Raw genomic sequence first — 21,985 nt, 5'->3', positions numbered from 1 at the left:
CACTAGCTGGCCTTCGCTGAGCTTGCATACCAGTTCTGGTCGATCAGTTCGTTTAACTTAAAAGATAAATGACAATATTTAATACTATATTTACACATTACACATGAGCATATTGCAGTTATGGTAACGATCAGGACATTCCCGTAAACACAGTCTAAACAGTCACCAATCAGAGTATTTCCGAAGGAGAGGCTTCATAGTGAATGGAACTCAACCCTTCTAAGCATTCCCCAAAGACGAAGCTCTTGTAAAAGGGAGTAATAGGACCTCTTTAGGGGCAGTCGTGGCCTAATGGTTAGAGAGTCGGACTCGTGACCAGAAGGTTGCCGGTTCGATTCCCAGGGCCGGCGGGTAACGACTGAGGTGCCCTTGAGCAAGGCACCTGACCCCTACTTGCTCCCCAGGCGCTGCAGTGATAGCTGCCCACTGCTCCGGGTGTACGTGTGTTCACCACTTGATGGGTGTGTTCACTACTCTCTGGATGGGTTAAATGCAGAGGTCACATTTCAGGTATGGGTCACCATATCTGACTAATAGGTCACTTTCACTTTCACTTCACTTTCACTCTTTAAATAATTAACACTGTGTTGGTCAAACTTGATATTAAACGACTGAATTTAGTACACACCTTATAAAGTATACTATGTATAGGCAAGCAGATAAGGCCAGAATACGAAACAAGTGTTTAAAAAAACATAAAAACCATAGTGTTTTTCAAAATGATTACTTCACTCATTCAATCATTCATTCTGCTCTGATGAAAAAAACTAGTTACAGTAAGTGTATTACCTGAACAGCCAAAGCCAATCCAGTCACCAGTATGATTCATAGTTATGGCAGAAATCCTCTGATCTGAAATACTGAAAAGAAACATTAAATATCTAAGGTTACATTAAATGTAATTGATATCATTATATTAGAAGAAACTATAGAGCAACAATTTAGTAGTACAAACAGTTGTTTGTCCAAGATGCTCTTGAGATACTAACAAATAGAGCATTCACTTGAGATGCCTAACCTGAGTGAGTGAATGAGGTCAAATTCAGGCAGCTCATGCAAGTGAAAGACTCCAGATGCAAAGCCTGTCACCAGGATGTGTGTTTTCTTGTGGTAGGTTGCAGCTGTCAATTTGCTGAAATCACCATCCTTGTTAAAATAGTGTCTATTTCAATGGAAGATAAGAAACACAAAACTGAATGGACTTAGAGAGACAATCCTAGGGCTCGTTTCATAAATGTTTTAGACTAGGCTTACAATTTAATCATTCAATCGTTTTTTTAAACTGGTCTTCAAGTTACTTGCATAATGTCCCTTTCACAACCATTTCACATTGAACACAACCACTCGTTTGGCGAAGAAACGGGTCGTTAAGTGAGATTTGACTGTTTTAGATGCTGCATTACACAAATGGGCAACATGGTGGCGCTAAAGCACTGCAAATTTACTGCATTAAAAACTGACAAAGTCAGAAAATTGTTGAACAAAGTTTATTGCGCACTAAAAGTATTCTTGTCGCTTCATTAAATGAGGGTTGAACCATTGTACTGCCCTACAAAGGCAAAGCGCAGCAACTACACATTTACTCAAAATTGAGTTAAGGTTTGAAATGGGCTTTGTGACACCTGCTTTGTCTTGTGACAAAGTCTCCTGGTTAAATCTTGTACCATTTCAGAGAAACAAGTGTGTCAAAATTGCAGTAACTACTAAATTGATTACTCGAGTAAAACTTTAAAGGGATTTTTTTTCAGTTCCAGTGTTTGCATAGTTACTGCACTGTCTTTGGAGGGCAGTGTAGTCACATGGACTTTTTAATGTCTTTACTAACTTTCTGTGTTTTGAGTATACGTTGCGTTGCTGTCTACATTGAACATAACCACTCATACGGCATCAATTGAGATTTGAGCTTTAGATACTGCATTACACAAATGGGCAACATGGTGGCGCTAAAGCAGGGGTTCCCAAACTTTTCAGCCCGCGACCCCCAAAATAACAGTGCCAGTGACTCGAGACCCCCACTATACTCGGAGGTGGTTAAAGTATACAAATGTTGCACGCAAATGCACACATGCACCTATTCTACCCAAACGCACATAATGACACCACAAAAGAGCACAGTCTAACATAATATTATTTTATAGTTATTACTCATTAGTTGTTTATTGGGACTGTTTAACGTGGTAAAATTCAGTAAATCACGACTGCATTTTCCTTCTAACTCTGAACTAACCCTTTAAAATCTCAGTTTACGCAATTAGCCCACAAAAATCTAAATTTAGTTGTCATTTACTCCGTTTTCAGGCAAATAGTCCAAAAGCTTTAGCCATGGTTTATTACTAGCCTAGAAGAAAAACCACATAATGAAAAGAGTAGATTATAAAAAGTGACTTACTTGCTTATTTGTGTATAGCAGACATTTTGTATGCCTTTCAGTTCTTTGGGTGCATTTGCGCCTCCTTTAATAACCTCTCCTCTCATTTCTCCATCCTCTTCTCCAACATCTTCAATATCATCATACCCTCCATTGTCCTCAGTGTCTTTTGTTTTATTCTTATCCACTTTATTTCTCTCAGAGAATTTTGGGCCTTTCCGTAAGCCCTCTAGCTCTGTGTCACTTTCCCATATACACAGGGTGCCATCCTGACTAACCGTGTACATCTGTTGTAAAAAAGAAAAGGCTTAAAGGGGACCTATTATCCAAAATTTACATTTACATGGTGTTTGAACAAATCTGTTTGCAGTAAGTACATAACCACCTGACAAAAATACAAAAAAATATATTTTGCCAATAAGTCTAAAAGTTTCTCAAACAGGGTCATCTGAGTTTTTGTCCCTATGTGATGTCACAATGGCACAGGCCCCAGCAGGGCTCTAGACTAACTTTTTGCACTGGTTGCACTGGTGCGCCTAACTTTTTGTCTTAGGTGCACCAGCACAAAAGTTAGGTGCACCCAAATTTTTGACCGCATCGCATTTAACACCGCAGTTTTACAAGTTCACTTTTTTTTTAAATCGCTGTCCATATAGGCAATATTGACTTGTAAACGATTAACTAACAATCTGGTCAACATAAATTTCTTTATTTGAAGCACAATTCTACAAGAAAGCAGGGCTCTAGACTAACACTTGAGAGAGGTGGCACTGGTGCTACCAAGTTATTCAGTTGGTGGCACCAGCCCTTAATTTGATAGCACCAGAGTCGTGGGGTGAGGTAAGAAAAAAGAATCACTAAAACTTCATTAAAATGTGTTTAATACATTAATAAATCAATTAGAAATTAATACAAATCATTGTTTATGATTGAATTATTTTTATTGTATATGTAAACTCTCTTTCAACACTTTACCATATTTAAAGCACATCTTTCTTAAAGCTACTTTCTTCCTTTATTTGTTGTGAACGACTCCTATAAGAGAACACAATTCCTTTAATATCAGTGAGTGTTTTTGGGCCCGTCCGTTGTTGTTTGATGAACATTATAAACAGATATCTTTATTATGCTGCAGCCCCTTTAAGAGCTCGCGCAATATACTGGAACACGTGTTTTGTTTCCCAACTGTTTGGTCACGAAACAAACTGAATACCTTTACAAGGTTTCTTGTTAATATGGGAATTTTTAGGTTATTTTGTGTTAATATGTCCGTTTCAGAGTAAGAAGGCGTGAAAGAGAACTCCGTTTAGTATTCTGTGCTCTGACTCTCTGGGCGCGCGCATATCTCAAACAACCCGTGAGACCTGAAGGCTTTTAGTGATTATTATTCATGAAAGCTGCATTGATACACGTTTGGCTTCTATCAATATAGAGATCTTTATATAATAGTTTAGTGCATAAAGTTTAAACACATGTTTCCTGCATTAGCTTCACATGCATACAATACTTGCAACACATTTCGTTATCTTTGCTGTTATGTACCTTAGCAGGGGAAATTCTTGTATTCTGCATATTTATTTAAATTGCAAGATTGAGCGCTTCACTCGTCTGCTCTTTCGGTCCTTCGCCTCTTACCCGCGAATTACGTCTTTGGGGGCGGGGCACTGATAGATAAGTGAATGGTTGAAGGAGGGGAGACGAAAATGAGTGACTGAATGCGCAGCTTGCGCAATATAACGTTTCTGCGCATTAAATTTATAATACACAAAAATTATATATTGATCAGTTTGACAGTAGCACCGGTGCGACCATTAAGAAAAACTTGTCGCACTGGCAGGAAAATTTGTCGCAAAATGAGACCGTTTAGTCGCAGTCTAGCGTGTCAGAGCATTGGTTATGATTTTCGGACGGATCAGGCCTTAACTTAACATTCTTAACGAAAAAGTTGTCAATCGTTCTTTTCATCTTCTCTCATCATCCGCGGCTACATCCACTCTGTTTATCTGACGGGCCTAGGCTACTCACCTCTCTGTCCGACTGCAGCACAGCATTTTCAAACGTACACATGTACAGGAATATCTGGACCACGGCCAATCAGAGGGGGGTCCGCCCTTCACTATCTCTGATTGGTTTAGACCACGATATGGGCCTAATGTGTCTGTTGTTGAACCACAGGGAGACTGTCGCAGAGACTTTTTTTTTCCCTCCAACGGCTGGTCGCACCATTGAGAAATTAGGTCGCATGTGCGACCAAATTAGTCGCACTCTAGAGCCCTGCCCAGCCATGACAGATGACAAACTCTGCCTTATAGATCCTGACCTGAGCAGGCCACACACAGTCCACCGTGTTTACTTCCCTGCTAGAGCAGCTAGTGATAATGGGCCTCTGTAATGGAGTAGACTTTTGGCAGACCCAGACTAGGTCTCCTTGAGTCTACTGTGAGATGTGTTCAAGTATTGATAAGGACAAAACAATGGCTCACTTAAACATGCATAATAAATAGGAACATAATACATATTCTTGAATTGAATATCTGCTTTTTCCCCAGACAGGAATACATAAAAAAGACCTACTTTCATTCAATCATCTATTTTTCCTTAACCCTTAGAAGTATGAGCATAATTAAAAAAATTTGAAAGAAAACGATCAGAGCTTTATTTGACATGTTTCAGAATTATTAAAAGTAATAAAAATAAAATTGGTTTAAGTCATACCTCACTGCTAGAAATATGGCAGTGAGTTTTGGCACACATACCAGTGTTTCCCACAGGATTTTGACAGACTTGTGGCGCTGGTGACGTCACGAACAAATTAGCATATTTGTGACGTCATCACGTCGTGTTTGCGTTGTGTTAGAGTTAGCACTTGATATCTGTTTTTCTTCTACTCTTTGATCTGTCACATTATACTGTATTTTACAACCGAATGCCACCAGCAGTATTAACTGCTGCTAAAATCCTGATTTATAAACGCAACATCATTGGACAAAATCACAATACAATACATCTACATTAAAGAGCGACTATATGCTGTTGTGTTGTAACAATGTGTTGCTGTATTACGAACGCTTCTTTGATTTTAAATGCAAGTGACAGTAAAATTCACTACACAGAGGTAACTACACGCGCGGCCAAGAGTCCGAGGGCTCGCACACACATGGAGCTCATCGGAAGAGAGTGCATGCGAACAAGGAAGAGGAAGACGTGCACGTGGACAGCCACGCGCCACTCGGCATGTGAGTGAATCGGATCGGTGTGTCGCTCCGCTCAATATTTCGCTCAATGACTGTGCGCTTCTTCGCTCAGTCGCTCATGGACCAAGCAAACGCTACACTCACATTACACCAACTGGTAAATTAAATCCCGCTCAGATCCTGCTCTGACATAAAATGTGTCTAGTAAGCCTAATTGTTTACAGTTTATAATAAACGTCTTGAATCAGTTTGTCTTAGTTTAAGTAGTAGGCTAAAAAAGAGTAGCTATGTTCAGTCCGACATTCTGTGACACTATAGCCAATATTTTTAGTAATTATATATTTAAAGAGTGCCTAAAATAACTGTATAATAACTAATAAAGTATATCTGATTTTCATTACTTTACTTCTGTTAACATATAGCTGCCATAGTGCAACATTCAAAATAAACACACAAAAGATGAAATGCACTATGAACACCTTTATTATTACTGGGGTTAATAAAACAAACAAGCTCTAAGAAAAATAGAACAAAACAAGGGGAAATGCGGTCTTAAAACGTCAAACCTCAATCGTTGCAGCATTTTAGAATGTACTTTTAGAAACTTAGACAGAGTAGCTGCGTCTTCGAAGGCTGCATCTGTCCTCCGGAGTTCACATTTGTCGGCCTCAGCCGCATATGACATCAAGGTTTATTCAGGTTTTATTTCAGAAAAGCAACTGTTACATTGGGTAAGTGACACAATGTCTTCTTAAGAGAAATAAATATAAATGTTATAATGTTTTTTTAACTGAAATGAGCCTGTATCAAACCTCTTGTTGCCCGCGCACCTCCGCAAATGGATGAGGTGTTTGTAGTTGATGCGCATGCCGTTGCGCTATTATTCAGGCTCATGCGGTGTACATGGGACAATAATCCAGCAGCAAAAAAGTTAATTGGGCTGAGTGAGAGGAGCAGAATCTTCAAAAAGGCGCTCTCCGCTCCGTGAGAAATATTAACGCTCTGCTTAACAAGTCAGGAAAGAGAGAAGAGGCAGAAGTGCTGTTTATCCACTAGTTAATCGGTCACAGATACGGTCATTATCCCGGATGGGTAAAAAATTACAAAATGTGCTGCCAAATATACTTGGGTGGCCATAAAGATACCTGGGCAGACCGCCCAAGTAAATGCATTGTATGAGAAACGCTGCATACATTGAGATCCACATCTCTAATATGCAGTGTGCCGCAAGGCACACTACATTGGCCCCCACACTTTTTTCACTTTATATGGACATCTTCAGGAGACATGATAACGCAATATAAATATCATTTCTACGTGATAGGGATGGGAAGATTAATCGATTTTCATGCATAAAGCATAAAAAGCATCGATTTAAAAAGTTGTGCATCGGATACAAGTTGCCATTTGCAACGCGATGCATCGTTTCTTTCATATTTGCAGCGGTAAAAATATGTAGGTTGATTTCTCTGAACTGTTTCACAAGCGTGTTCTGTCATCACTGCTGCTACGTGAATATGAAGTATCATATAATGAGTCCTGACAGTCACACAGGCTGTGTCCGTCAGCTAAGTGCTGCCTTCGGAGGCTGCATTCCAAGGCAGAAAGGCATTAAGGAACGTCCCAATACAACTTTACTCCCTGTCCGTGGTTCACTATTAACCGCGCTTAAAAACGTCACTGTTAATTAATCGTAAGAGCTCCGTTACACTGCATGTTTCTGTTTCACTATACGGAAACATTGCAACTTGAACAAAATGAAAACAAAGTTACACCAGTGGTGCACCAGCTTAAAGAGCCGTGCTTATCAGAGACATGGAGGACACGACACACACTAGATTAACTATGGCAGAGAGACCAAACAGCCAATCTTACATGTACATTTACAATCAAGGCTGTAGTAGTGACAGTTGGGCTTTCAGTGCAAGCGGCATGTAAATTAACGGATTAGCACACCGGACAAGAAGCGTCGTGTCGAGGACAGCTCACAGGATGAGTACATTCTGTATGCGCAAGCTCAAATTCAAATTCAAAGTTGAACCAATTTAACTTATTTTATGTTATTATTTGGCGAATGGGCTCTATATCACATTGGGATAAATCCATTATAGTTTGCTGTAAACGAAAACAGTGGGGAAAAAAAAGCATGTGAGCCGTGTGAGCTAGCTCTTAAAGGGACAGCAGCATAATATACACACCTTTATTTAACCAGGTAAGTCAAATATTACAAATAAATGTAATAAAGCAAACACACAAATAAAATGAACAGTGCTTTTTAGGCGTTTCAGGTTGGTCTGTGGTTATTAGGTACAGAAACCTACTAAAGGAGACAAATGTAAAATACCACTTCATAGTCTTCCCAGTACACTGAAATATAGATCAAACCATATTAAAGTTATTAAAGTTGATCAGTCAGGAGCAGTGAGTATATACATATAATACATATATCTGTTTTAATGCTCATCAAACAAAAAACGAAGACAAAACAGACTCACTGCTCCTGACTGATCAACTTTAATAACTTTTTCATGACTTATTCCATTTCACTAACCTCCATTAGAAAAGGAAGCCTTTTGAGCTGTTAATTTATGAAATCGTTCCGGATTGTTAATAAATGCCGTCATTCGGTAAATATGTTTTAACGCATTTTAAGTCTGGTCTAAAATCCTTATGGCTTTAATATTTTCCTGGATCAATCACACTGCCTTTTTAATTGGTATAAATGTGCATGCTCATATTTTACAAGGAAATGTACTAGCATTATGAGCAGTTGATGCTGATCGACGTACTGTTAATAAGTGCCGTCATTCGGTTGTTAATTATATATTAATGTTTCAGCACGTTATCTTCATGTATAGCTTGATATAAGATTGCCTATTCCATAATAAATAAAGCAGTGTGTCGTCATACGGATTTAAAGCGTAAATGGTCTCTCTCTCTGTTTATGTGTATGTAATACTGTACATGCGTGCATGAGGGCGAGGGGTGCGAATTTCGAATAATTTTCTAATAGTTCTCATCAATCTTCGAATATTATTTTTGCTTTAAATGCCCATCCCTAGCGTGTACTGTAAATAAAGCGCATTTTCATATATTTTTTAACTTGAACTGCTGTTTAAATTTGTTTAAGATGTAAAGCAATCGATCGACATGTTAAAGACGCCACACTGCGTTTAAAAGCATCTACTCGCGTCATTAAAGAAACTCACGCCACTGAAGTATATATTCGGGGCTTTGATAAGAAAGAGCCGTGAAAGTTTTGGCTTGTTTGCGCTGCGACGTGACAAAAGACTACAGAACCTATTGTATACAGAAATTCCGTCCCCACTGGATGCAGTGCGATAAACGCCTTGTTCTTAATGGTTTCTGTTGTCTTTTGTCGTGTCGCACAGCGCTGCTCGCGTGCGACCCAGACAGAGTGGTGCGCTTATAGCTGAGTGCATCTCTGGGTCTGCTCTCCCCTCTCTGCACGACATCTACAACAGGCGATACAAAGCCAGAGCTGTCAAAATCATTAAAGACCCTGCTAATTCTTTTTTCTGTCTACTGCAGTCTGGTTTTCGCAGTCGGTTGGCCAGAACAGAGAGGCTCAAGACCCCAGGCCATTAGACTCCTTAATATGGAAACATCACGCATTTTAAGGACTCTGACAGTGTAATGTATGGAGGACTAAACCTGCAAAAATTATAAATAAATAAATGTATAAATAAATAAATATATAAACGAATAAATGTAATATGAAAATAAATAAAGGAATGAATGGTTTGATAAAACAAAATAATTCGTTTTAGCTATTATTGATCTTAGCTTTAACTTTTCTTTTCATTTTTTAAATTGATTTATTATTTTTTGTGTCCATTTTTAAATTATTTATTATTATTATTATTATTTATTTTTAGATTATTTTATTTATCATTTCCTTTTATTTTTACATTTATTTATTTATACGTTTATTTATTTTTATATTTATTCATTATCGCATGTATTTATTTCCACTTTTATTTATTTATTCTTGTATTTATTCTTACTTTTCTGCATCTTGTATGATAACTAGATGGGTTGGTCTTGCCTACTATTGGTTCAGCGTAGATTGAAGCGTTTGATCGATTACTCTTGACTTGTTTTGGACTAACGTCACGTCACTCACTGATCGTTTGCTTCGTGTATAACGTTAAGTAACTATGGCGGGCGCACAATTAGCTAGAGAGTTACAGCATTTAGCCAATGAAGTCGATAACCATGCATCAAATGACTATGTGTCATTCAGATTAGATGCACTTATTGATGATTTATTACAGATTGACGGCGAGAGAACAATCTTTAAACTTCTTAGTATGTAAATACATTGTTATTTTCCTTTGTATTTCCAACATATATTTTTTATATTCCCCTCTTTGTGTACCAGATGAACATTTCACTGCAAGTTGCAATTGCAAGTTTACAAAGTGCAGGGAGACAGACTTACTTGTGCAGTGATTTTTAAAATTGATGATGCAATGCCTCTGAAGACACTGTGGATTCGTTTTATTTCTCATCGGTGTGCAAAAAACATCAGGTGAAGTCACTTTACACTGGGATACTTCATAAACGAATGTTAGTAAAATGCTGGATTCATAATGGGTCATGTTTTCAGTTTTTATAGATATGATGCATTTGTCCCGTGTATTGTCACGTATAAAAACAATGTGCACGTTGTGAAGACATAACGCGTTTCGGTTTCACTCATAGAGAGCATGTTTTCGGTTTTTATAGATATGATGCATTTGTCCCGTGTATTGTTTATAAAAACAATGTGCACGTTGTGAAGACATAACGCGTTTCACTCACAGAGAGCATGTTTTCGTTTTTATAGATGATGCGTTTTTCCCGTGTATTGTCACGTATGAAAACAATGTGCACATTGTAAAGACATAACGCGTTTCACTCAAAGAGAGCATGTTTTGAGCATAGAGAGCATTTCTGTCATTTAAAATGAGCAGCGTGTCTACACAACGGAGCTGTATGCAGCACGCGCACCCATGACATTTATAATGATTATCTTTTGGTGCTATATCTCTAATATCCGTCCTTATTTAGAGCCAAAAGCACTTCGTTTAACCATTTCCAAATCGCCAAAATAGTTCAGTTTTGTTTTTAATGGCAAATTATTCATGTTTCGTTTAATTTCGATATTAATTTATAAAAATGTTTGGAGTATTTTTTTGTTTGTGGCTCACGTGCAGAACGCATAGTTTGATAGCCAAATGTGCTGGAGCACGAATTTGAATTGTGAATGACACTGTTTAAACTGTTAAAATAGTTTATAATAAATAAACAGTTAAAAAGTTATATTTCATATTCTTTCGGGTGCTGGGTCATATCCATAAGCAGTGTTGGGTGTAACTAGTTACTAAGTAATTAGTTACTGTAATTTATTACTTTTCCCTTGAAAAGTAAAGTAAGGGATTACTCTTATTTTTTCTGTAATTTAATTACAGTTACTTCTGATGTAATTAAACTAAATACTTTGTGTAATATGTGTGTGTGCAGAAGAGGAATTTACATCAAAATTCAAAGTCTAACTTCAAAATCCGTGCTTTAATGTATAATTCCCACATTTGTAATTAATAATAATACTTTATGTAGTTTTATATTATTTATTTGAATGAATTAAAAGAGCCGTTTCATCCTTGAATCACTTAACTCATCAAGGTTGATGTAGGATATAGAAAGTAATTAGTAATAAGTAATTAAATACTTTTTGAAGAGAATAACTTGTACAGTAATCTAATTACATTATTGAATGTGTAATTAGTAACTAGTAATTAATTACTTTTTCAGAGTAACTTACCCAACACTGTCATAAGTTAACGGGAGTCTCCCGTTGTTTATTTATCATGGAAACTCTCGTAACATTTGAGACCCGCGTTCGCTGTGATCTTTTGTCAGGTTCACGATCACGGGTCTCAAATGCTGACAGGTACGGTCATACAGTGTTTCCCATTCATTGACGAGACTATGGCGGCCTGCCATAGACTATTTTGTTCAGCCACAGTCTTAAAGCGAGCCGAATTGTTTTTCTTACAACAACATAACTATTTGTAATGTTGAATTCTGCACCGCTGTTTCGTTGTTGTGCCATTGTTCACGGCTAAAAATGCGCCCCCCTCTCTGTTGCTTCTGTACAAACGCACGCTCGCTACTGTTTCAGCTTTCGCGGTTGAAACGCAGACACGTGAACTGGCCAGGATTTAAGATGTCGCCAAGCCATACGGAATACAACATCGTTTGAGGGAAGTAAAATCTAATGTTTCAGTATTCACTGCGGTTATCCACAGTACAAACATGATTTTATCAGTGTAAGACAGAAAACAGATAGCATTACCTCATGGCATTAACATCATTATGCTCAGCTTCATCAGCTTCAGCAGCATATTATTTCCAGCTAAAATAGCAGTCTGCATATAGGGACATTTGACATACACCATTTCTGTCGTTTAAAATGAGCAGCGCGTCTACACAACGGAGCTGTACGCAGCACGCGCACCCATGACATTTATAATGATTATGACGCATAGTTTGATAGCCAAATGTGCTGGAGCACAAATATGAATTGTGAATGACACTGTTTAAACTGTTAAAATAGTTTAGAATAAATAAACAGTTAAAAAGTTATATTTCGTTTCGTTTCTTTATTAGGTTAGAAAAATGTTTTGAGTATATTTGTTTGTTGCTCAGGCACAGAACGTAGTTTGATTGCCAACCGCCAATTTTAATGATTTGAATGCATGATGGGCATGAGTCTGCTTAAATTCCTCCTTTAGCTTCGGCTGTCGCCGTAAGAAAAATAAATTATACGGGGGCGCGCCACACACGATTACATGCTGCCCTGTGTGTCACCGTGTCCAAAACTTGTCAATATTTGGTTTGTCGGACATCAAGCAGCGCTGCTCAGACCGATAGGCGTGTACCGCAGGAGAAAGCGTCTGTCATTAATTGCTCGCGTGTTAGGTCTGTGCAACGCGCGCATAAAGTTGAAAACATAATAAATCACAAACTTAACATTACTCTGTTGTGCTGAGAGAGTGTGCGCTTTTCTTACGGGTTAACTCTAAACAGTCGCTGCATCATAATAATGTATGAATGCTCTGGTCCGGATAGTAAAGTGATAGGCCTACTGCCATGCGGGGTAGTGGGACAATGGCACTGTGAAAAAGGCCTGATTGCCCAGCCTGCGTTTTAATATATGGTAATATATAAATTAGTTCAACTGTTAAACACTTTTTTGCTTCATTTTTTGATGGCTCATGCTCTACATGTTTTTGACTTTTTTAACTCTCATTTTACCATGTGTTATCCCCATTTATATCTATGGTGCCAATGATTAAATTACTACTATAGCTATTGTATTCTTATAGATTGAGTCACTTAATTTTGCTCTTAAAATGCACCAGATTGCAGCATTTACCTTTAAAATATGCTAAATTTTCTTACGGGGGAGCATGCCCCCAGATCCCCCTAGAGGAAAATATGTTTAGCGCCCATAGTCTCACAAAATTCTGTGGGAAACACTGGTCATATATCATAAAACGCAATACAACTATAGGCTATACAAACTATACGCAAAGCCTTGCAATCACATCCGCGAAATAAGTCAGTAAATTTGAGTAAAATCATCCCGTGCGAATGCTTCACATGAAACACTGATGTGGGGAGGTAATTTATAAATCACACGAGGTCCCCAGATAATGCTAATCTCGTGCAAATGGTGCTAATGTGTAACCTAAACGTTATGTCTCTAACCAAATTCACAGAAGGCTTCAACTAAGTTTACTAAGCAAACTGCTATCCAATCAAAGCAGTGGGCGTTTACTTCCAAGCCTTCATGGCGGAACGCCCATTGAAACCGAGCGTTTGTAGAGCTGGGCTCAAAACCCGGGTAGAAATATCCTATTACTTATTGATTTTGATGTTTTTAAAAGTAAAAACGACGCGAACGTCATAAGTAGACCTCATACAACAGTATAAAACAATAAACAAGCCCAGTTCATCACACCTTTAAAACAACTAAAGACACACTTGTTTGCCATGGCGTATTCTTCTTATGGCTAAGTTTTATTATTATTGTTAGACAAAATGTGCATTTTGGGGCCCTTAACATACTCAAAAGCCTTTACTTTACACAAATGTCAGAGGGCCGGGCAAAGGCTGGCACAAAGGTGTGGCAGAGGGGCTCTGTAACGACTCCTAGAATGGGTTGCATGAACTTGGTGACATTAAAGGTGCTAAATTGCGAATGGATTTTTTAAAACTTGAATGCGTTAAAATCTATACATCGTTTACATAAAGTCCACTGTCCTTACTGATCATATTGCGTGAAAAGGATTCTGTGTATTAATTCAAAAAAGGTGCACCAACTCACATAACTTTTTTTTGTTCGGGCTATATGTTAGGTGGAAATTTAGTTTAGTTATTTATTGAAGGTTGATTATAACCAAAGAACTTCTTGTATACTTACATCCAAACTGTCCTTCTCAAAGAAACAGCCAACTATGATGTCCTTGTGTCCACCCAATGAGTAGTAGATGAGGTTTACCCATCTCTCTGCTCCAAAAATCCATGTGGTCATGTCCTTGCTACCAACCGCAAAACACCTGAGTGCGAGTTAGATAACATTTTCTTAGTCATTTGCTTTGCTTGCTTGTTATTGTGTATAAAGCAAATACAGTGTACTGTGACAGACAATGTAAGTTTACATTTTGTTTTTACTTTAACTAGCTAAAACCAGGCTGGGATACCAGCTTAAACCAGTCTAGGCTGGTAGAATATTTTTACGATTTCACAATAGGTAGCGCTGCGCTAACCTCACTGGAAACAACTTGGGCATGACATCAAATGACACATCTCTATAAGGTGGTTGTGTCATCGAATGACCCGGGCCATGTGTGATGTCGACTGCTGTTCCAGATGTTTATTTCGGAGTTTGAGGTATTATCTGAAATCTCAGTGTATGGAACGCAGCACTACAGTGCATGGAGATAACTAATATTGAGCTGGGGGGCGTTTCTCAAACAACGGCGTAATTTGCTGCTTAACCACCATAGTACAACGCATCACTGGAGAAACTAACTAGCTAGTCACAACTGTTTTCCAAAAACATAGTACGAAAACGTTTGTCATTTGAAACACGTTCGTTCAACAATATAGTTGATGACGTCACACAGGTGGAGGAGTAATAACATCTAAAGATTAATCCATTCAGATCAAATTAATGTCATTATTACTGTAATAATGTTATTAGGTACTGTTAAATGTGCAGAGCAGTGGGTCCCCAGGACTGGAGTTGAGAATCCCTGCTATAGAGGACAGTATAAAATGTTACCATGGCAAACTGAATCCTCTTAAACCCTCTAGCACTACCAACAGTTAAAATTTTAACTTTTAAAAGTAAGTCCTAGAATCCAAGTTTTTCCTCTAAATCTTTGGCTAAAGACAATGCATCCAATGACATAATTTTCTGTCATGAACATTTTTCTACACTATCCTACACTATTGCAAAAGCGCTCACAAGTGTTAATACATTTAAATAAATAAAAAAGTTGTTACATACTTGGAGTCATCTGTCCAGTCAATGCAAGTTGTTTCATCAAATGGTCCATAATAGCTCTTGTCTAATGTTAACACATTAAATTCTTGGTTTCTTCCAGGGGCATGGTACAACAGAGCCACATTTTCTTTTGTTATCACAAATTTCCTTTCAAAAGACAAAAGACAACACATGAAAACACCTGTGGCCTGTATCACGCAGCCGGTTTCGGTTTAGTTTGAGCGTACTCAAAGTTTTCGGGCTCAAGAATTGGTTTTGAGCGGGTTTCGTCGCCATGGTAACTTAGGCTACACGGCTAACCTTCTCCGGAGCAGGTTTTATTCTGGGTTAGAGATCGGAAACCAAAACTCTACCAATCAGCTCTGGGAAAAGTGACGTTTATCTGATGCAGTGAAGCCACTCCCCATGTATCTCTCGCTCCAAATTAAAAAATGTTTAAAGTGATAAGATGTTAGAGAAAATATTTGCTGCAAAGTGTTTATTTGTATTGCATATTTACTAGGGCTGTCAATAGATTAAAAATTTTAATCGCGATTAATCGCACTCTTTTCGTGCGATTAATATGGAAGTAAAATAGAGACAAATGTGTCTGAAGCAAAAAAAACGTGCTGAATAGCACTAACTGAAAAAAAATGCATTGTATTAACAGTGCTTGCATTTTAAGGTTCTGCAATTCAACATGGTTGCATATTTAAGCTGTGATTTTTTCAAATGTAAAAATTTCACACACAGTTTCACAGTTTAAAAATTCAATAATCAAAATTCACCTTTTAAATTTCATTAAAAAAATTCAACTTGTTTTAAAATACAACCTTTAATATTCGACAGACAAATTTCAGTTCATATTATTTCGGTTTAAAAAATTTGCTTCCACAAATTCAGTGGTTCAAATTCGGCTTGAAATTCAAAGTTTCACATCCGGGAATCCCAGGAGAAGCAATAGAGCGCCGATTCCGCCAATGCATGATCTCTACCTGCTGCCCGTCCGCTTCACCAGCAGGTGGTGCAAGTCAGTTCTGACGAAGACCAAAGCAAGAAATGCAGATACTTCTTGTATGTTTGCAGCAGTCCACTCATCTGCTCGATTAAGTGAATTTATTTGATCTCATAGATCTCTTCTTATGCATCATCAACATCAGAAATTTTAGGTTTCCTGCTCTGGCTTCAAGGAATTAAGTTATTTTTTACTTCAGCACATCGTGTTCACATAAATACCATGCATCATCAGCATTTACAGGACATGTATTGTGTTTGAAGCGGTCAAATAACTGAGATCTCAACTAGGAGCTTATTGACAAATGCTCTGATTTTAACGTACTCTCCTATGTGCTTCTGTTTATATGACATAGCTGCAATCTCAATAAACATTCTTTTTATTTTCCTCGCATGATCTTGTTTTAATTTGAGACTCTCAGAAAATGCTGGATGTTGTGGAATTGTGGAAACCAGAAAAACTGATATTTTAGCCAAGCGAACTTCTTGAGCAGGCCAGATAAAATAGACCAGATAAAAATAGACAGCACTTTCTTTAGAACCCGACTAGACCCGAAACGTCTTGTGCAGCCTGCAGCCAAGCAAGATACCTCACGGCGTTAGGATCTACAGTATACAGCTGTAAGATGGTTTTTAAGCGCAAAGATAAAAACTTTTGTTGCATGCTGTGTGCGTTTCTCAATAATGTGCCACACACGAACATGCGAGTATGACTACACGCCAATTGCTTGAGTTGCTGTCTGTTCATTAAATGCTAAAATGTCAATCCATCACGGTATATTAACCTAATTATGTCTTGTAAAGTTTGGCATAACAAATATTTGTTGTTTACCTAACCATAAAATGTATTTAATTTGTGTCTTTCGGGCGAATGGTAAAAGCACATTCATTATAAATTACCAGAGACCCGATGCCATATCGGACACGACCTGTGCCCAAGGCATATTTTGTCAACGTTTTAGACCCGAAGCCGCTGGGACACATGAGGACCTCTCTAACATACACCTCAACGCAAGTCAGTTTGCATGGCCGAGCAGTGAAAAAATATATTTAATTACTGGTCAGAGAACAATATGAGTGCTCCATGGCAATATACACAACTATCTGTAGATGTTGCTGTTTGACGCATTGTATTTCGTATACTTTTAGATTAGGCTCTTCATTCGTTCATACAATAGGCTATAATTGGATTTATTTTGTTTGCGTTCTGAGATTTCAGATGAAAAGTATAGGCATAATTATTTCCATTGATATTTCTCTTTTAAGTGGTGTAGTTATTTGTTTGTTTAAGTTACATTTATATCCTACATTTACTAAATATTTTACAATTACGTTTTTAAGAAAAGACTTATTTATATTGTAGATTATTTTACGTTCTGATGAAAAATTGTTCATGGCTTGTTCTTACATCTGTTTGCACTACTATTTCAGTTAGCCTACTACTATTGTCTGTTTAAAATGTATAATTATTGCTATTTTCCTATTTAGTTTTAAACCGAACTAAAATGTTTTATTTGAATTTAAATGTTAAGTTTATTGTGATGGTGTTATGTAACTAATGCAATGCTTTAAAATCTTGTTGTCTTGTTTTCTGGCACATTTAATCAGATACCATTGCATGTGTCATTCAAATAGCTTCATGCAATTAGCTTAGGGTGCGTTTACACTTGGCATTAACATGATCTCGGTGATCCGAAAAAGCAGATCGGATCTTCAGACAATCAGGACACAGCGCGTTTACACTTGTCAACAAGTGGCTTCCACATCTGGATAACTGATCGGATCTCTGTAGTTTCCCGCCGATTATTTTAATATGCCTGCAATTTAAAAATAGCCCCGGTGCGGGGAGATTTCACACAACACGTATAACGGGGAGTATGAGCATGTTACACATTTGATACGCAGCCATGTTGAACTCGAGGCAGCGGTGGGAAGTAAACCGCGGTTAAAACGATTAATGATCTTATATGTGAAAGTATAAGCAGAGGATGTTTGTAAAATGACAAACAACCGCTTTTGTACTTGAGCTGTGGCGGGTTTCACTAGCACGCACACAAACACACACAGACTCTAACGGTGTTTTTAAACACATCATTTGTTTATTCATTTCACAGACACATAAAATAATCACATAAGTAGGCCGAAGTTCCTATGATCAAAAGCGACCACTTACATCGTTCTCGTCTATTTGGGTTGGTTCGCCTGAAAGTGACAGTGCGTCGTTTCTTTGGACTGCGCCCTAAATAGCGTGCTTACTGACATCAGCTATTAGCAACACTATACAATCTTGTTTCTGTGTGTAAATGATATATGTGTATTCAGAGCTCCGTTTCAAGCTGCCCGTCTGCTTAATCTGTCTTCCGGGGACGGTACTTTGAGTCAGATCCGTGGGCGTGGCTTGTTGGTTTTGACTAAATCTTTGGTGTTTCAAGTCTTACGAAACCTTTACCCTAACCCACACCCTAACCCTAACCTTACTCTAACCATCTAAACTACCTATGATTGTTAAAATTGATGAAAAAACACGTTTGGGTGATGACGTCAGACTCGAAACACCAAGGATTTAGTGAGAGCCGTACGAGACACAAGCGGCAGCAGCCCTCGGGGAACCGGAGAGTTGATTACGCCGTATAGGCTACAGTAAACACACACACGTATCTTAGAAACAAGCTGGTATAGTGTTGCCATTCGTGTCTGTGACATGAAAATAAACAAATGATGCGTTTTAAGCTGGCGCTGTGTGTGCGAGTCAACGCCATTCATGGCAGTCACAAATACAGCGATGATACAGCTGAAGTGGTCAAGTAAAACATCTCGTGATTTGACATAAATCCTCTGTAGGTTAAAGTATCCATGATAATTTCGTGGGAAAACGAACGACTGTGCAACGTTCGGGAGCAAGAGTAAACTTTCCGCTGCATTTGTCAGCTGCTCCGCAGTCTGACAGGTTTCGGACAGACGAGAAAATAATGATAGCGGGCAGGGTTTTCTGTGAAATTGTACTGGTAAATGTAGATAAACTGTCTGGATTGCGTTTACATTACACTGAGATCCGATCACAATGCGTCCTCGACTACCTCTGGATCAGGACACGGCTGACATTCCGATCAGAAGCGCGTTTACACTTGTCTTTTCAATGTGTATGTGGACAACATCCAGATACAGGTCGCATGTTAATGCCAAGTGTAAACGCACCCTTATTTTATTTAAAAAACTCAGTCAAACTCAATCAAACACAGTATGATTCAGTAATTCACTGTAACATACAATTTTTCTCATCCCTGAAACTCAAACCATTATTTGATGACTAAAGATCGTGCTTATCAAAAGCACGATTTTATGTTTGTATTTGGCGAGCTACAGAAATTATCTTTTGCGTGCATATGATACGCATGTGTTTTGCGTGCACTTTTTATGTACATACCGACTTAACCCACACCATCTTAACCAAGGGGGTAATCATATGCCCGTAAAAAGTAATGAATGCGTATAAATAGCAAGCCAAATACAAACATAAACTCTTACTATAGATGGGCAGTACTAGTAGATCGGGTAGGATATTTAAATAATTAAATTAATATTATAAATGTATGACTAGTCCACTGATTCCAGGCCACCTGGAATTGTCCCCGTGCTCCATGTCCGTTCCAGGGCTGATAGTGGTGAGCTAAACTGCCAGTACAAGAAACAATAAATTTTTTCTTGATGATGCATAAGAAGAGATCTATGAGATCAAATAAATTCACTTAATCGAGCAGATGAGTGGACTGTGCTGCAAACATATAAAAAGTATCTGCATTTCTTGCTTTGGTCTTCTTCAGAACCGACTTGCACCACCTGCTGGTGAAGCGGTCAGGCAGCAGGTAGAGATCATGCATTGGCGGAATCGGCGCTCTATTGCTACTCCTGGGATTCCCGGATGTGAAACTTTGAATTTCAAGCTGAATTTGAACCACTGATTTTGTAGAAGCAAATTTTTAAACCGAAATAATATGAACTGAAATTTGTCTATCAAATATTAAAGGTTGTATTTTAAAACAAGCTGAAATTTTTAACGAAATTTAAAAGGTGAATTTTGATTATTGAATTTTTAAACTGTGAAACTGTGTGTAAAATTTTTACATTTGAAAAAAATCACAGCTTAAATATGCAACCATGTTGAATTGCAGAACCTTAAAATGCAAGCTCTGTTAATACAATGCATTTTTTTCAGTTAGTGCTATTCAGCACGTCTTTTTGCTTCAAACACATTTGTCTCTATTTTACTTCCATAGATTAATCTCACACGTATAGTGTGACGTGTCTAGTTGTTAAATCTCATGTGAAAATACAAGTAGATCGCGAGCCCACCAGTGTAGGCCTATGGGTGTGAGAAGCGGTGAGTCGCGTCGGTCACAGCTCTGCGAGCTCATCATTGACAAGTTAATAGACACAATGTGAGCGCATTACTATGATTCGCTGTTTGCTGTGACGGATTTTTTGAGCCTGAGGATGAACAATTTGATATTTGAGACGTTTAAAACTAAACTAACCGCAGAGAAGTTCAGAATATGCCATTTATCTGTTGATTACTTGAGACAGCGCTGAATCATTTCCAATCCGTTCACAACAAGAATGAACGACAGGTGAATGCTCTTGTTGTGAACAAGATGAAAAGTGACCTTAATACACAATAAAATCATCATAAGAACGTATTAAGACGAGCCCTTTCGTTTTGCTTGAACACTACAAACAATAAAATATATACTTTTTCATACAAAATGACATGCACATTTTCTGTTGGTTCAAATGAATTCAGTACTAATTTGGTCTGGTGTATTCAGAGTTTAAACAGTCTCTTTACTTAGCACTTCTCTCTCTGTAAGCTCTGCCTCTTTTTAAATGATGAGCAGACCCAAACCATGTCACCTGCAGTTATTAGACAGGTAGTATTTTAAAACCATTTTTACAAATTTACATTTCAGTACAAATGTCAACGCAAATTCATCAGATTTCTCCAAAATTTTTGCAGAAAAAACAAAAAGTATGACCCTGGTATTGAGTAATTTCATATCCCTCTGAAACAAAATAAAACTGCACATTGTAATTTCTGTGAGTTGAGTCTATTTATTATCAAAGTATTTGACAGTAATACAGCTATTTGGGGGGAAAATGTCAATAATTGCTTTGCAGGCTGATTTAAGGTGTGCCCCTAAATTATCTGCTTGCGCTCCTAAAAATTTCAGTCGGGGCTACAGTGCCCCTAGTAAAAAAGGTTAGTCTGCAGCCCTGAAAGTTCTCAAACACTTTACAGTCTTTACTGCTAAATACATGAAATACAGAATAATCCTCATTAAAGCTACAAAATCACACTGACTTCTTTTTTTGTTCTTTGATTAACATTAGTGACAGGAGTCATAGTAGCACGTTTAAGAACGCGGCCCCTTTAAGGGCTGCCACTCTAAGCAGGTCTAATGCGCTTCCTATTTTCACAACTCTTTGCATTAATTTAAGACTTTATTTAACTTTTTGAAGACAGTGCTTGCGAAAATACTAGATAAAATGTGGTTTCTGGCATAAGATTGTGTTTTTGTGTATATTAGCGCGAAAGAGAAGTTAATACTGGTGCGCTGTATGACAGATTCTGACGCAGCCTTTAGCCCATGTGTACACCAGACGGGACCGCTGTCGCATTGCGTTTAGCCATGTTCCACAGCCAGAAGCTGTCAATCTATACTGGACGTGTCATTACAACCATTTATTGATTATACATTGTAACGCTAGCCAATGATGACAGAAAAAAACGGATGTTGCGTTAATGGCGTTAAGTAAGGGATAATGTACAGGCAGCCGGTTGTTATCGTA

General features: G+C 38.0%; 1 protein-coding gene across 1 annotated transcript in view; it reads right to left on the bottom strand.

The window, feature by feature from the left end:
• Positions 1 to 21,985, bottom strand: part of pwp2h (PWP2 small subunit processome component) — a 67,344-nt gene that overhangs the window by 43,388 nt on the left and 1,971 nt on the right. Inside the window, exons 5-9 of the mRNA XM_057328182.1 lie at positions 15,152 to 15,295; positions 14,060 to 14,195; positions 2,390 to 2,655; positions 1,019 to 1,162; positions 790 to 860 (exon numbers count right to left, since the gene is read on the bottom strand). Coding sequence (XP_057184165.1) covers positions 790 to 860; positions 1,019 to 1,162; positions 2,390 to 2,655; positions 14,060 to 14,195; positions 15,152 to 15,295 — 761 coding nt within the window. The remainder of the gene's footprint in view (positions 1 to 789; positions 861 to 1,018; positions 1,163 to 2,389; positions 2,656 to 14,059; positions 14,196 to 15,151; positions 15,296 to 21,985) is intronic.

The sequence above is a fragment of the Triplophysa rosa genome, unplaced genomic scaffold (genome assembly GCF_024868665.1).
Source record: "Triplophysa rosa unplaced genomic scaffold, Trosa_1v2 scaffold395, whole genome shotgun sequence".
Lineage (NCBI taxonomy): Eukaryota > Metazoa > Chordata > Actinopteri > Cypriniformes > Nemacheilidae > Triplophysa > Triplophysa rosa.
This window is presented reverse-complemented; position numbering and strand designations above follow the sequence as displayed.